This window comes from Thrips palmi, unplaced genomic scaffold (genome assembly GCF_012932325.1).
Source record: "Thrips palmi isolate BJ-2018 unplaced genomic scaffold, TpBJ-2018v1 HiC_scaffold_15, whole genome shotgun sequence".
NCBI lineage: Eukaryota > Metazoa > Arthropoda > Insecta > Thysanoptera > Thripidae > Thrips > Thrips palmi.
In genome coordinates, this window is record NW_023144624.1 from 12,770,855 (window position 1) to 12,786,344 (window position 15,490).

A 15,490-nucleotide genomic window follows, 5' to 3' on the forward strand; every position below is an offset into this window, starting at 1 on the left:
TTGGTGAAACAGTTATTCGCACTACAACAACACAACACAGAAACAGCAGGACGTTTAGCAGACTAAATACATGCCTGTGCATTATTTTGAATCATACAATGTGATGATGATTAGTTCGTACCGTTAATCTTTATGTTTTATGTTGCATTTTCTTATTAAGACATGTCTGGAATTTTAGGTAAAACTATCGAATCCCTTAACACTTTGCTCTCTCCACTAAACACAAGTGTGGGGTTAAGTACTAAAAGTTTGTTTGAAAGATGTATGTCTGCAAGAACAAAACGAGTGAGTTTTTCAGTATGCGCTCTCTGTACTGCACTTTTATTCGATTTTTTGCCACAATTAATCTCCCTCCTTGCCTGTCATTGCAATTTTATTCTTCCAATAAATACTGATGTGTCACTTTTTATGTATACATACATTTACTTTAAATTTCCTGCAGGAAGAAGAGTGGAGCTTTCAAGATTCTTTAAAAACCATTCAGCAACGCCTGTCAGAGCCGGGCGTTCGTTCCTCAGCTGTTAAGAAGATGTTGGCATTTGTTGTTTTTGCTGAGATGATGGGATATAAAGCTGAATTTGCGTACATCCATGCCGTCAAACTTGCCCAGCGTGGTTCTCTAGCTGAGAAGAAGATGGGTAAGGAGAGAATTCAAAAAAAGCTGAAAATGCGGGTTTGGATAGGATAGAGAGCAGATGATTTAATTCAGTGTTGTACCCCAACTTCTTAACTTTCAGGATACATGGTGTGTGTGCAACTTTTGAAAGACTGTCATCAACTATCAATGCTTCTTGTCAATACTATTATTCGAGACTTGGCCAGCCGTAACATGGTGACAATATCTATGGCCTTAGCAGCAACTTGTCATCTTATACCACCAGACCAAGCATCTGCTGTGCTTCCCATGGTGGCTGACAAACTTAGCCATTCCAATGTCAGTACATAAAATGCTTCACATTCTAAGAGATGTCCTGTGAAAAGTTTTCAATAATATCATTATACCACTTTTTCAGGAGTACATTCGTGGGAAAGCTGTGATTGTCCTTCACCACTTTTTGCGCATTTGTCCGAACCAAGCTATGCATTACGTTCATAGAGTCCGAGCATTACTGGGAGACAGTGATCCAGGAGTAGTTGCTTTGATTCTTCAATACCTGCTTGACTTAAAGCTGGTTAGTAAACAGGGGGGAGAAAATCTTGTCATTTTAAAGTCTATCTACATTGTTCTTGTTCTAAAATTCAATAATTATTTTGAACACAGGAACAGGATCACGAGGAATTGACAAAAGATCTTTGTTCATCTATAGTCTCTATTCAAGATCAAATTCTCCATGGGAAACTACCCAAAGATTATTTACATCATGGTGTATCAGCTCCATGGACCCAACTTACTATTCTTAAGTAAGTTTTGTCAGTATAGCACCTCAGAGATTTTTGTATCCTGAGTTTGCTTTTACATGTTCCTATTTAGTCACATTGGCTCTTATTTAATAACTGTGTATGACGTTGCAGGCTAATAAGACAACTCCAACCACCTATCTTAGATGTACAAAAAGTTCTTCAAGATACATTCAAGGCAGCGCTAGGTGATGGCAATATTAGTTCTAGTCCTAATTTATCGGCAGCTATTGCAATAGAATGTTTGGTGACAATGCTAGAGTTAGGTGTTGCATCCAGCAAATTTACATCATTAACAATGTCGAACATTGGGCATCTACTTATAAGTCATAATATAAATTTCAGGTACAGAACCTTTTTTTGTTTCCTTTTCTTTCAAAGGTTTACCATATTGCATTTGAGTTAATTTTCTTGTTTTTTATTCCCCAGGTATGAAGGACTGAACCTACTTGAGACTTTAATATCTCACCTTCAAGTAAATCTGACCAGAGACCAACAAGCTGTTGTGCTGCGCTGTTTACAACACCCAGACAATGCCATTAAAGTGAAAAGCTTGCATCTTTTATGTAAAATTGCTGACAGTAGTAGTGCAGAGAGTATATGTGATCAGGTAAAATCAAAGGTCATGTAGTTCTCCATCTGAACACATTTGTATGATAATCAATAATACTGTATTGCATCATTGATTTCAGATCATAGACTTCCTTAAAAATCACTGCTCTAATACTCATCTTCAAGAGCAATTGGTTTCCTTAGGAATGTCACTTTCTGAAAAGTACGCCAGCAACACCAACCACTGGCATCTTGCAGCTCTTCTAAGGTTACTTCCCATTGCCAAAGAACAATCTGCGTCAATTCAAGCACAGCTGAAATTTGCTCTTCTTGCAGGTGAGACTTTCATAATGCAGAACCATATGTTTGATGTTTCTTTTGAAACTTGCACAATGTTTTATTTATGAGTACAACTCTATTTTCTGTTAGTTTCAGAAACAGAAGATGATGCCTCCACTCCAAATTCCGCTCATCATAAAGTACTTGGCTACTTAACTAAACATTCAGAAAGTAAAGTTGCTCCTACTTCAATTCTAGAACTGTATGTTTGGATGTTGAGTAATTTCCATAGATTACTTGCTAAGGAAGCTGATGACCGTGCAGAACACAAGACACACGTATTGGCACTAGAAAAAATTGTGTCCCTTGGACAGAAAGTATTTCAAAATCAAATTCAAGGAAGTCTGGAAACTGTTCCTCCAAGAATTCGTAAATTGATGTATGAAATAGTGGATGCTGCAAGAGTTGTTGTTTTGAACAATTTTGAACCATGTCCGCAACTTGTTCTCTTTTTAAAGACCATTGTCTCAGCTACGTTGACGCGAGTATTTAGTGACGCAACTCTTCGATGTGCATGCAATGAGTTACTTGGTATTTTATCAGCCTGTCCAGAATTATCTGAAATCAACTTAAAATCTAGCAACTTATCAGAACATCCAGACTTTACTCTTACTTTCATGGACAACTTTGTCTGTGGACATTTAGAGAAGGGAGGCACTCCCTACAAAGCTTTGCCTGCAAAGCCGGGTTCCCGAGCTTCTGTCCTGTTGGCCTTGGAATTAGAAAGAAACCATGGTGATAGTGAGTTGTGTAACAGTAATCTTGTGGTTGCTGACTGCAGTCTTGGTAGCTCTGTGCTTTCTTTAGCGGGTACGGAAAGTGCAAGAAATGTTGCCGGAAGTGTCTCTTCTGTCAGCTCAGAGGAGTCAAAATGCTGGACATTTACAAGGTAATTATTTGAAACATAAACAATTTCGTTTTGTTTTTTCTCTCTTTTATATTCAACATTTTTTATATTCTAGCCAAACACAAGAAATTGACTTGATGCCAGTTTGGACCAAGGAGGGCCGAATCAAAGCGGATGATTCAACTGAAGCTGATTCTTCATCATCATTCACTGATGGTGTATCAGGCCCCTCTGATGAAACATCACCACAAGTAATAATTCAATTTTGATAATTTTGAGTTAAAATTTTGCCCACATCATACAGAATTGGTATTGGTTTGTTGTTGTTTACAGCTCCAACCAGGTCCCTCAATATCATCATGGCTTCAAAAGTCAATGGTTGACGACCCCTTGGACAGCCTGCAAAAAGACTTCAAAGAGTTCTGTCACTCAACTGACCAAGTTCCTCAGTCAAACTGAATCCATGCAATATAACTTTTGTATGTCATCCAGATATTTGAGTCTGAAGATTTTATTTTGTTGTGATTCCACTTGGCTCATGTGTTGTTTTTATTGTATTTTTTTTTTAGTTAGTATATTTTAATGAAGCTAGAAATGTCAGTAATCAATTGCACTTCTTGTTGCAAACTTTTACCCACAAGCAGGGTCTACGTTTAGTACCAGTACAAAAATTGTGGGTCCAGTTTTGTTTTTAAATACTTTTCTATTGTATCTATGACAGTGGCTGTGATTTCAAGGGAATCATGAAAGTAACAATAATTGTTCTTAATGTGACTTCTGGCAAGTCTCTGGATGATTTAAAAATCTATTTTGATATTTGTAAATGCTGTTAGTGTATCACAAACAGTATATATCTGCTTTATGTGTTTCAAGTTTATCAAAATATGATGTGATGTAAATAGGCATATAGGCTAGCAATGAAATCTGTGATCCTGTAAAAGTAAAATGTGATCCTGGTCACATTATTGGGTTGTGAATACAGTGAATACAGTAAATACATGATGTGTGTGGACTGTCATACACAAATTATACTGTAATAAGATTTTGCCAAGTTAAGGTCTAATCAAATATTTCATGGTGGTAAAATGTAAATGGGGGATGAGGAAAAGTTTCATAAACACTGCTCAAAACATTTCATATTTGTAATTCAAATCTTGCGTTATGCTTGAAGGAGCCAGTACTAATAAAATACATTAATCAGAGCAAAGAACCTTATAACAAAATTCTATGTGGTCTCACTCAGTTTTAATCAAATGTCGGGAGAGAGGAGAAGAGAGCGCGCATCTAGCAAGAACCACTTACAAATTTCACTCCTTAAAGCAAATTTGCATTCCCTACACAAACGCCTTGGTTCAGCAACTTTTTGTGGCAGCAGTTTCCCATTTGTATTCAAGATATTCAATTCAGCCTAACAAGTGTCACTAATGTGTAGGAGTTAACTTACGAAGCTGCATTAACCAAATGTGATGTTTTCTTTTAAAATTTGACAAACAAGGAAGAAATGTGTTTAGGACTGTATCTACTAACTTATTTCAGTTTTTTGTATACTTTTAAGTCCTTTTTGTTGTTGGTTGGAAGCTTTCAACTTTCTAATCGAGGAAAGGGAAAGAAAGCATTTGTTTTTAGGTCTTTTGATTTCCTAAGCAGCATCCATACTTCACTGCCATATCTTTTAAGTGCAAACTGAATTGAACTTTAAAATAAAATAAAAAAAGTAAAGATCAGCATGTAATTTAGATGTAGCGAGCGTCCGTGATTCAAATTTGTTCTGCTTCACGTCAAATGTGAAATAGAAAAGTCCGTCCTATAACACTCCATAGTTTCTTCTCTACAGTTTCAATTTCCTTCTCCCCCTGGTATACACACCGCTTTGATAGTTGGCGTATCCTAGAGCCTATATAGGACCCTAGCGTATCCCATACTGCTTTGGTAACCACAGTCACGACGGAGACACAGCGCACACCACAAACCTCGAGGGGTAACTTAGTCCACCACCAGGCAGCCGAGGGCCGAGGGGACTGCACCCCGGCCCCGCTCGGACTGCGCTCGAAACGGCATCCAGGCGGCGCCCTCTGCTCCAGCGTCTAGCGACTGTGCCCCGTGGCGGCGCGTGGCGGGAAGGAGTTTCGAACGCGTTCCCACGCGCCTTGCACGCCGCACACGTAAGTTCGTCCTGGGTTCAAGCACCTGCTCCGGCGCTGCCCCGGCTGCGGACGTCGGTCCATGAGATCGGAGATCAGCACAAGCACTCGTCTCTGGTTTGTCACTGACTCGTTTGGCGTGGCGCTCCGCGGCTGCGGGGAGGCCCTGCGGCAGGCCCTGCAGGCCCTCTCGGCACGCTCGGACTGCTCAGACCGAGGCTCAGACGACCACGGACCGCCGGTTGCTCTTCCTGTCGGGCGAGTACTGCTCCAGCTCCTCGGGCGCCGTGTTGAGCGCGCTGTAGTCCACGGGGAAGGGGCAGCTGCGCAGGTCGGCGGGCTCCCCCGGCCCGAACAGGTACTGGCCCGGCCCGTTCCGGTGCCGGCCCAGCAGGAAGTTGGCGTAGCACCAGCGGTACGCGGGGAAGCACAGCGGGTGGTCGCCGTTCTGCGGGAGAGGGACAGAGAGTAGGATCAAGGATTTTCGTTTCGAATCCAATTAGAATCGAACCTTCAATTATTTTTCGAAACAAAATCGAATCAAATCAGGAAAAAGTTGCCAAGGGAGCAGTCCTCCCCCCCCCCCCCTCCCCACTGTATCTAGATCCGTGCTTGCGAGTCCTGCGAGTCATGCCCCAGTCGTCCCTGCCCAGACCTGACGGCTGGGCGGCGGCGGTCGGCCACTGGTCGGTCGACGTGTCCATCCAAAGTGACAAGTCCTTGACGTCGTCGGCGCGACACACATCCGGCTGGGGTGGCAGCGTTAGGTGGGGAAGAGGGAGAGCGAGGGCTGTAATCGGACACCCCCGCCGCCAAACCACCTACTCGGTCACCAGGCCGCCCCCGGGCGGCGGGGCGCTGCCTGTGTCACTGCGGCTCGACAGATAGACTCTTGTCCTGTCCGTTGCAATGCAATGCACCGAACGGGCCATGGGGGGCGCGGGGCAGGGGCGTGCGGGCAGGGCAGGGGGCAGGCCAGCCGTCGCACTCGGCTCAATTGTCATTTGGCATCCGATAATTCGACGCGACACAACGCAACCCGTGTCCCGCCTGTCCCGCCTGTCCTCCCTGCCCGGCCCGGCCCGGGCTGTCCACCGCGTGGGGCCGGGGCCCCAACATTTTGCGGCCGAAAAGTTTGACGGGGATGACGACGCACGTGGCGCGCCACTGCGGTCACAGAAAAAAGTCTTCACTCTCAGCACGTTCTTGCAGTGTCGATGACGCCGTCTAGGACGGGGCTTCTTGTCTTGTCCCGCCTTCCTCAGGCCGGTCCGCTGAACTTCCCTGGAACTTCCAGGGAGCCGCCCGCCGTTTCGCGTCGCGTTTCGCCAGGAGACGTTTCCCATCTTTCGACGAGCACGGTCTGGTATCGACCCCGAAAAGCAGCCCCGCCGCAGGGCCCCTCGCTTGGGACAGTTTTAATTTACAATTTTCCCGGCGCCCAGGCCGGGCCCGGGCCGGGCATCTACCTACCGCTGTCATGGCCTTGTACGCGCCGTCCAGGACTTCCCCGACGCGCTGCGCCCCCAGGCCGAGGACGGACGAGTAGAAGGCGCTGAGCTCGTCCCGACTGACGACGCCGCTCCCTGTGGGTGGACACGGGTTGGAGTTCAGTTCAAAGGTCAAGATGCTGTCGGTGGTCCAAGACGTTAAGAAGGAGGCCTGTTGGCCGATTCCGGACAGTCTCCGTCGCGCTTATGGCGCGCCCCGCTCTGCGAGAGACACAGAGCGGCACCCCGACTGGCCGGAATCGGCCTACACGCGACGCAGAGGCGCCTCGCCACCCTAAATCATTGTGCACAAAATTTGACAGTGGGTCACCCCCTCGCAGCTTCCCTGCCGGAAACACGGACCGGTTTTAAGTTACGGCCGCACGACGCCCCGCGCCACTTTGTTTACCACTTTTGTTGATGACTTGGAACATGACCCGCGGGAAGTACTGCAGCCACACGGGCAGCTCGTTGAAGGTCTTGGCCTGGTCCAGGATGGTGCCCCACCGGGACAGCCACTGCTCCAGGCTGCACACGCGCTCGCGCTCGCCCGTGGGGCACACCACGATGCTGTCGTCCGGAACCAGCCCCGAGGCCAGCCCCGAGGCCAAGCCGCCGAGCCCCAGCGCGTCCGCCGCGTCCTCGGGGCCGTCCAGGAACGTGGCCACGAAGTTGTGCTCCACCTCGCGCAGGATGTGGTACTCGGACGAGTTGTCGGACCAGTCCGCGAAGTGGCGCAGCCTCTGCGGGACAGAGAGTCGCGGGTCAAGTGAAGACGACGAAATACAGACATAGAAAATAGAATTTTTTTTTAGAAAAATATAGACATTGGTCACTGAACCCCGCGGCCTTCGGGGCGCACGCACGCCCGTGCCGCGGCACGCGCCCCGCGGCGAGCGCTGTGCACGCCAAGCAGTACCTGCTCGTGCTGGTGGGACCGCGAGTAGGGCATGTAGGGCTGCGCGCACCACAGCAGGCCGTACAGCACACCGTAAAGCGCGCAGTCGCGGCCCAGTCGCGACGCCACGGAGGCCGGCGCCGGCGCCATTCTGAGCTTCGAGTGCGGCCCCACGCCGGTCGACTCCAAGATTCCCCGACGGTGGATTAGAAGCTAGACGGCGGACGCTACCGGGGCGGCAGGGCGGCCAGGGCCGGTCGTTGTTGGCAGTGAGGGGCCGCCATAGACAAGGCGGCGGCGGCGCAGCGCGGCCGGCCGGCTGGCCTCGGCGGCGGGGCCTGCTGGGGGGGGGGGCACGCGAGCCTCGACGGCGGGCTCTTTGCCCGGCGACGCGGGAATGCACGCACTGCACTGCACTTGCACTGCACTTGCACTGAACTTGCACTACTGCGGCCGGCCGGCACGACGCGACTGTTTGTGTTGTCTTGGAATCAATCCGCCGCGGACGGAGCGAGTACGTAATCTTATCGCCCCGCCGAGCCGAGAGAGGAAGAGAAAGAGAGAAGAGAGAGAGAGGGGGGGGGGTGTCGTGAAGGTGCATGGCGTGATCGGGCTCGCCATTAGCACGGCCACATCGGGCGCGTCGCGCTTCGCGGTTATGAATGGAAATAGTCGCGAGCGATGTCGTCTGTAGTTCTGCAGCTCTGCGGCACGTACACTGCCAGAGAGAAAGGGAGCGGTGCACAGTGGGCCAGAAAAGTTAGGATTGTCTTGGATCTGCTCTGACAGTATTGTCTTGGATCTACCCTGGCAGTTAGGATTATTCTATTAGAACGCGTCGACTTTGTCATCACTTTGTGATGACATTGTCATCATCCGCAAGTGACGGGAATCTTCGTCACAAGGTGACAACAAATTTTGAAAGTGTGTGCGTTGTGGAACGACGCGCTGGTCCGCACGGTGAAACGAAAGACGGGCACGAATTTCAAGCAATAACGAAGGAGTCCTTGGACGACGGTGGGCGGACACCGACTGTGCGCCGCATCTGCCAAGGCCACTTCGACGGGGCGCAATCCTCCGCAGTGGAGTGGTCCTCGCCCTCGTCCCGCCACTCCAAGGAGGCGGCGGGTAATCCGAGTCACAAGCACCGCGACGCCACGCCAGCAGAGTGATTCGGAAGATTAGTTTCGTCGCTCTGTCTCTCTCGCGCTCACAGGGCACTCCGTTGTTGTCCGAGAGAGACAGATCGACTGACCGCTCTCCTAAATCGCTGGGCAGGTGGCGCGATGTTCTTCGAGATTCGAGTGGGACTGAGTGGGACGAGGAGGAATGACTCATGTTTTTCAAGTTTGGGACTGGGGACGAATTCTGTAAATGTACAGACCATTTTTTAGCAGTGTTACCTCGCTCAGGTTCTCGAAGTCCTGCCGCGTGACAATGTCGTCCCGGTCCGAGTCCAGCAGGTGGGCGAAGCACTGCGACAGCTTCTCGCGCTGCACGGGCGACAGCAGCGCGGCCGAGTTCTCGCGGTCCTTGAGGAAGCCCTCCTCCTCGCTGGGGAGCCGCTTCACCCACGTGGCTGCAAGGCAGAGCAGAGCGCTGCAGAGAGATGGGGGTGCACAGTGGACTTGCCAGAAGACCGGTGGAGGCGGCCAAAACTCTAGACGCGTTTCGAGCTCCAGAGTCGCCATATGGATTGCTCTCCGAACGAGGAATCCATTGGTGGGGTCACACGGTCGGTTCGAGTCCTGTTGAGCGACTCGCCGAGCAGGCTGGCGGAACCGGCCGGAACTTCCCCTGGCATCGCGTCACGGCCTGGTCGTTTCAAATCTTCCACGAGACAATTTCGAGGACACGTCACAGAATGTGCTCGGCTTTTCTTCATGCATCTCCGTGCGCCAGCGTAGCTGCACGACATCAGCCTCACTCTCACTTGGCCGCACTCCGATTGGCTTCACTGAGTGGTTCTGTTGACGCTAGAAAAACGCCTATGCAAATCTGGCGCTGGCAGAGCAGAAAGTAGTGCCGACGGAGCGACCGTTGCGGCTCTCCTCGCTCGTGGCGCTGTCTCTGTCGCACTCTCGAGGCGTCGGAGGGAGGGAAGGGAGAGGGAGAGAGAGAGAGAGAGAGAGAGAGAGAGAGAGAGAGAGAGAGAGAGAGAGAGAGAGAGAGAGAGAGAGAGAGAGAGAGAGAGCCCCTGGGATTTTGCAGCTCTTGACCCAGGCCGCGAGGGAGCGCGGTGCGTGCGCAGTGTGCAAGCTTCGCGTGCGTGGCGCGTGGTCAGGGTGGTGGTCAGCGTATTCCGGCCGGGCCGTGCCGGGCGTACGTGCGAGGGGCTGCAGAGCGTCTCCTCGCTCTGTCTCCGTCTCACTCAAGGGGCTCTACGATGAGACCGCTCTTCTCGGCTGCGCAGCCCCTCCAAGCCGCGCCACAGCAGACTGATTCCGAGAGTCGATTCCGTCGCTCTGTCTCTCTCCCACCTTTACGGGATGCCCCACGCGTGCGAGAAAGACAGAGCGACGAAAACGACTCTCGGAATCAGTCTGCAGGGCGACCATCTGGAAGACCGCGGAGCGAGGCGCAACGGGGCGGGCGGGGCGCGAACGCGCGGCCGAAGTAGCGCCGTCAGCACACCGCGAGGCACACGGGGGAAGCGACGCGGTACCGAGGCGGCACCACTCTGCAAACTGAAGTGTGAACTCAATATGCGTCTACAGTCGTCACTTGATGACAATTTACAGGCTAATTTTCCTTACAACAATGTCATTCAAACAGTTGGGGACATTGTAGTCACGCCCTTACAAGAAGTATAGGACCTTCGATGAAAATGTCATCAATTGTCCACGCCGGCGCGGGCGTGGCGGCTCAGTGCCGTCGCCGTGGGGCTGTCCGCCGCGGACAGCGCCGCGGACTGTGCCGTGCCGCGAAGGACAGCGCGCCGCGAAGGACAGCGCCCTGGCGCGAAGGACAGCGCCGCGGTCCGCGGTGGACAGTGCGTCATGGACGAGTGGCCACCCTAGAGCGTCCCGGCGCCCGCAGACCGGAGCGTAGGCAAGCCCGCACGCACGGCTGCAGGCGTGTAGCCTGCAATCATTTTGTCGCGGGGTTTCTGAGCCACCTGGTACACACAGAGTCGTCACTTGATGACAATTTACAGGCTAATTTTCCTTACAACAACGTCATTAAAACAATTGGTGACATTGTAGTCACGCCCATGCAAGAAGTATAGGACCTTCGATGAAAATGTCATCAATTTGTGCGACGAGTGGGACGCGGGGCGAGTTGGCTGGGACGAGCTGTCCTGCTCCCGCCTTGCCCGGCCTTGCCCGGCCTTGCCTGCGCGGAGTGCGGCGGGGCGCCACTTATTTGCGTCCTCGTCACGAAAAGTCTGCCGCCCCCTCCCCTCCCCCTTCGCCTTACAGCGCTGACGAACTGCAAAGCTCCCTCCGGTGCATCCCTGCAGTGATTGCAGCGATTCGCCAGGGCTCGCTTCGCCACCAATCACGCCCGCTTCCTCTGTTAAAAATTTTTTAGCAGGCAAAACCGGTTTGTGGTTTTCCCGGGTTTTCCCCTGAAAATTGCCCATGTCTCTGCCTGGAACCGTCTTTGCCGTGGGTGTGTGTGTGTGCGTGTGTGTTTAGCGCGTTTTAATTTTTTTCCTTTATCGTTTACTTATTTTTCCCCATCTAGAGCGCCGAAAGAACGCGGCCTCGTAAGTGCACGGTTGCGGAGCGAATCGCAGAGACTGAAATGCTATTTCGGAGACCACGGGTGTGTGTGTGCGTGTGTGTGTGTGCACACACGTCCGAGTACGTGCGGGCCTCTAGCCTCTCCGTGTGTTTGCCGATCATCCTCTCTGCATGATGTGCCGTCGCCTCTATACTCCATTCATCGCTCCCCCTCCCCGATGCGCCAACGCAATAAAGAAGAGGAAAAATAAAGGGCAAGGAAACAAAGAAAACAAAAGGGATTTTCGCAGCAGATCGCGGTGTGGAGTCGCGGCTACGTCGGCGCTGCCTTGCTTTGTTTGCCTTTTGCCGAACTCCACAAACTTAGCAAGTCTGCGGCCGGTCTGCGGCCGGTCTGCGGCCGGTCTGCGGCCCTTGGAGGTTCTCCAGGACAGGCGGAGGTGTGGGGTCGCAATACACTACGAAAATAGAAAGGGCCGGCCGCTACACTGGTATAACTAAAGCGTAGTATTACCCTCTGTTTTCAAGCTTAATCAGTTTACGCTTGAAAACAAGCGTAACAGGCTCATCGGCCAACATTCCCCCTATCTCATTGCATGCGGGAATTTTCCAAGTGTGCTTCATTTCAAGCGTAACGTCTTCAAGCGTTACTCTATGCTTGACTCCACGCATAGAGTAACGCTTAAGTTCTACAGTGTACCGATCGCTAGCAGGGCTTATAGATAGCAGCACTCCAAGAGGGGCCTTGGTCGCACGAATGAGTGTAGCTCCGAGTATACATGGAAACACCTAATTCGCAACAAGTCTGAGAAAAAGATAGGCTTCCCTCGAACGAAAACACGTTCCTCAGGAAACTGTCAAAAGTAATATAATCACAAAGCTTTGAAACTAATCATCTCAGGCCTCCAAAAAAATTAAACAAAAATTAAGATTGCCACAAAGAGGGCGGCCCTCTCAGTCCAGAGTAAAATTTTCATTACTCCGTCTTAATTTGCAGTTGAGTCGATCTTGTTCTTGGCGGGGCGCGGCTTGCGGGCGACTTGCCGGTTTTTCGAGTGTCGGGCCCAACGGGTCGGCGGGGTTGGCCGGCCGGCAGGGATAATGCGGCGCGGTCGGCAGTCCTGCCGAGAGTCCTGTCCCGGCCGCCCCGGCGCCGCCCCGGCCGGCCGAGCAAGTTGGGGTTAATTAAAATTAACCGACGTAGCGGCTCGGCGGCGCGCCGCACCTTGAGCCGAGCCGAGCCGAGCCGAGCCGAGCCGAGCCGAGCCGAGCCGAGCCGAGCCGAGCCGAGCCGAGCCGAGCCGAGCCGAGCCGAGCCGAGCCGAGCCGAGCCGAGCCGAGCCGAGCCGAGCCGAGTGGCAGAAATGAGAAGGCGAGGCGGAAGCAGGCGAGCCGCCGTCACAGCCCGACTTTAATCTCAGGCGGGCAAGTGTGGGAAAAGGGAACAAACATTCTAGTTTGAGATTAAGAAGGATGAGTCGTGGTAAAGGGTGGTGAGGCCAGCGCGGCTGTGCCGACGCGCTGTGGGCCAGAAGACCGGTGCTCAAAATCCCGTACGGGTTTTGAGTTCCAGAGTCGTCAAATGGGACTCTAACCGACCGTGTGACCCCACCAATGGATTGCTCTCCCAGCGAAGAATCCATTGGCAGGGTCGCACGTTCGGTTCGAGCTCAAAACGCGTCTGGGATTTGGGATTTTGACCGCCCCCACCGGCCTTCTGGCCCACTGTACGACGCATGCTAACCAGGCGGGCCGGCCGCAGCGCTCCGAGCTTCAGGCGCGGCACTTCGAGCGCCTCCGATGGCGGTCGCGTGACTCGGGCACGGGCCGGCCGAAGGGTCGGCGGCGGGTCGGCCTGGGTCGGCCGGACGGCCCCTACGCTGGAATGGAGAATGGAGGCCTCGCGAATCGACGGAAACGCAGAGGGACAAGGGGACAGTGATTCGGTCGGGGCGGCCCGGCCGGTGAGTTGCCGGTGACCGGAACGAGACTGCGCCGCTCAGCGACTGTACTACTCGACTCGCAGTGGAAAAGGCTGCCGGGGCGGCCAGGCCAGGCGGACCGCGTTTTGGCTTTCAGCCGCTTTCAGACCGCTTTACGGCCTGTGTGCGTCGGCCCGTCGGCCGGCAGGGTAAACGCCTCGCTCGTTGCTTGCCCACTTTCGGTCGCTTAATTAGGCGAACTTGGGAAAAGGGGGCTGTGGGCCGATTCCGAACGCAACTGTCGCGCCGTCTCTCTCGCTCCTTCTCGCCCTCTCTCCCGCTCTCTCTCTCTCTCTCTCTCTCTCTCTCTCTCTCTCTCTCTCTCTCTCTCTCTCTCCCTCCCTCCCTTTACGGGGCGCGGTGCCGCATGAGCGACAAAACCAGCGTAGCCCGCTGTGCCGGCAGTGTACTGTTTGGGGTGAGCGGGGCGGGACGAGCGGTCACGATACCGCGGCCGGCCTCGCGCGCCGTGCCGTGCGCCAAAGGGAGAGAGAGAGAGAGAGAGAGAGAGAGAGAGAGAGAGAGAGAGAGAGAGAGAGAGAGAGAGAGAGAGAGAGAGAGAGAGAGAGAGAGAGAGACGGAGAGAGAAAGAAGAGAGAGAGAAAGAGAGAGAGGCGTCGTAAACCAGGCTGTCCCCACCCCCTTCGAACGGGGTGGGCCGGCAAGCACTGCTGATCGAAAAGGCCGCCGGGAGTGGAAAAGGACAGAAAGAACAGCAGCGAGGGGCGAAGCAAAGGCGAGGCAAGGCGAGGCGTTATTCCCACCGTTCCTCCAGACACCCAGCGTGATTTAAAAGCAACACCTGCACGCTGATTCAGAACACTGGTTTTCTCTCTCGCACTCCTTCGGGAAACACCCCCGTGAGAGAGACGGGCGCGCGACAGAGCGGCGCGGCATCAGTCGGCTGTTCTCCCAACCGGCTTCCGTTTGCTTCCTTTCATTCCGAGCCCTCTGCGTCTGAGTGGCGCGCGGTGCCGCCCCCGACATCACACGGCGAGCCTCGTTTCGACGCGCCCCGCGCCGCGGAGTGCCGGCTCGCGCTCGCAACGACACACTCCCGCGTTTGTTGCAGTCTTTCAAGAGTGCTTCACACAGATGCCGCGCCCGATGTTGCCCCGGGACCTCGCCCAAATGCCAAAAGAAGAGGGGGAAATGACGGTATGTTCTTCGGGATCGGGATTCGACCAGGCCGCCACGGTGGGTTGACTCGGTGAAAATTGGCCGTCACTGCATCGCTGCACCGCTGCAAGTTGTCCGCGACACCGCGTCCCCCGCGGCGCTTCGACCGCCGCGTCGCCAGGCAACGGCCCAACGCCCCGCCAGTGCCCGCCCTGCCCTGCCAGGCAACGCCCCGCTGGCCCCACCCGCACAGTGGGCCAGAAGACCGGTGGAGGCGGCCAAAGCTCTAGACGCGTTGGGTGAGGCAGTCTTACGTATCACGGCCCAATAAACCGTCTTAAAAGCGGTGCTACCACTGAGTCACGAGCTAAGCCGTTTCTTAGCAGCTTGAAAAAGGCACTTTGACAGACAAAAGCAGTCGGGCGGAAAAAAATGCTTTTGGTTTGACTCGTTCCACTCACCCCAGACGTGGACGCTCCAGCCGCCGCCCTGGTGCTGCTGGCCGTCGGCGTGGCCGTTGCCTCCCGGGCCGCCGCCCTCGCCGCCCGTCTCCCCGATGCCCTCCGGCGCCGTCCTCCAGCGCTTGAGGAGGTCCCTGGTGCGGTCGCGCGTCTTGTCGCACGCGTGCTTCCAGTTGGAGATGAACTTGTGCGGCACCTTGGGGGAGCCTGGCGCGCCGCTGCCGTCGGCGCCGTCGTCCGGGATTTCCGGGTCCCGGAACTTGACCTCCTTGGCCTCCTTGGCCTCGCCGGACGCGCCCGGCGTGGTGGCCGAGGTGGCGCTGGTGCAGCTGCCGGTGCTGCCGCGCGGCTGCAGGGGCGGCTGCGCCAGGCCGGCGTTAGACTCCTTCTTGTTCTCCTTGCCCTTCTTGGGCTTGGCGTCGCCCGCCTTCATGTCCCGGACGCTCTCCGTGCGCTTGTTGAGCACCTTGGTGACGAGGCTGCCGCCACCGCCGCCAGCTCCGCCGCCGCCTCCGCCGGGGCCGGTGCCCGCCACGCCGTTCTCCATCGGGACTTCCCTGCCGGACCTGCAGCA

At 53.7% G+C, this 15,490-nt stretch overlaps 2 protein-coding genes across 3 annotated transcripts; one reads left to right on the plus strand and one right to left on the minus strand.

Annotated features, from left to right (window-relative positions):
- The first annotated feature begins 11 nt into the window (after window positions 1-11).
- Window positions 12-4,855, plus strand: LOC117640847 (AP-4 complex subunit epsilon-1-like). 2 transcript variants are annotated; one of them, XM_034377782.1, is made up of 12 exons: window positions 12-100; window positions 179-285; window positions 443-638; window positions 738-934; window positions 1,014-1,172; window positions 1,262-1,401; window positions 1,513-1,743; window positions 1,828-2,008; window positions 2,091-2,286; window positions 2,380-3,178; window positions 3,252-3,387; window positions 3,470-4,855. In XM_034377782.1, the coding sequence occupies exons 2-12, from the start codon at window positions 265-267 to the stop codon at window positions 3,593-3,595; spliced, it is 2,382 nt and encodes a 793-aa protein (XP_034233673.1). In that variant the 5' UTR covers window positions 12-100; window positions 179-264; the 3' UTR covers window positions 3,596-4,855. The 2 variants fall into 2 exon arrangements, with proteins under 2 accessions (XP_034233673.1, XP_034233672.1); XM_034377781.1 differs by having other exon boundaries at window positions 16-285.
- Window positions 4,261-14,971, minus strand: LOC117640849 (the record flags this gene model as incomplete). Its single annotated transcript, XM_034377784.1, has 5 exons — window positions 4,261-5,725; window positions 6,751-6,863; window positions 7,177-7,510; window positions 9,069-9,244; window positions 14,917-14,971. Coding segments are annotated over 5 exons (906 nt in total), but the record flags the coding sequence as incomplete, so codon positions are not given.
- Window positions 14,972-15,490: the final 519 nt, after the last annotated feature.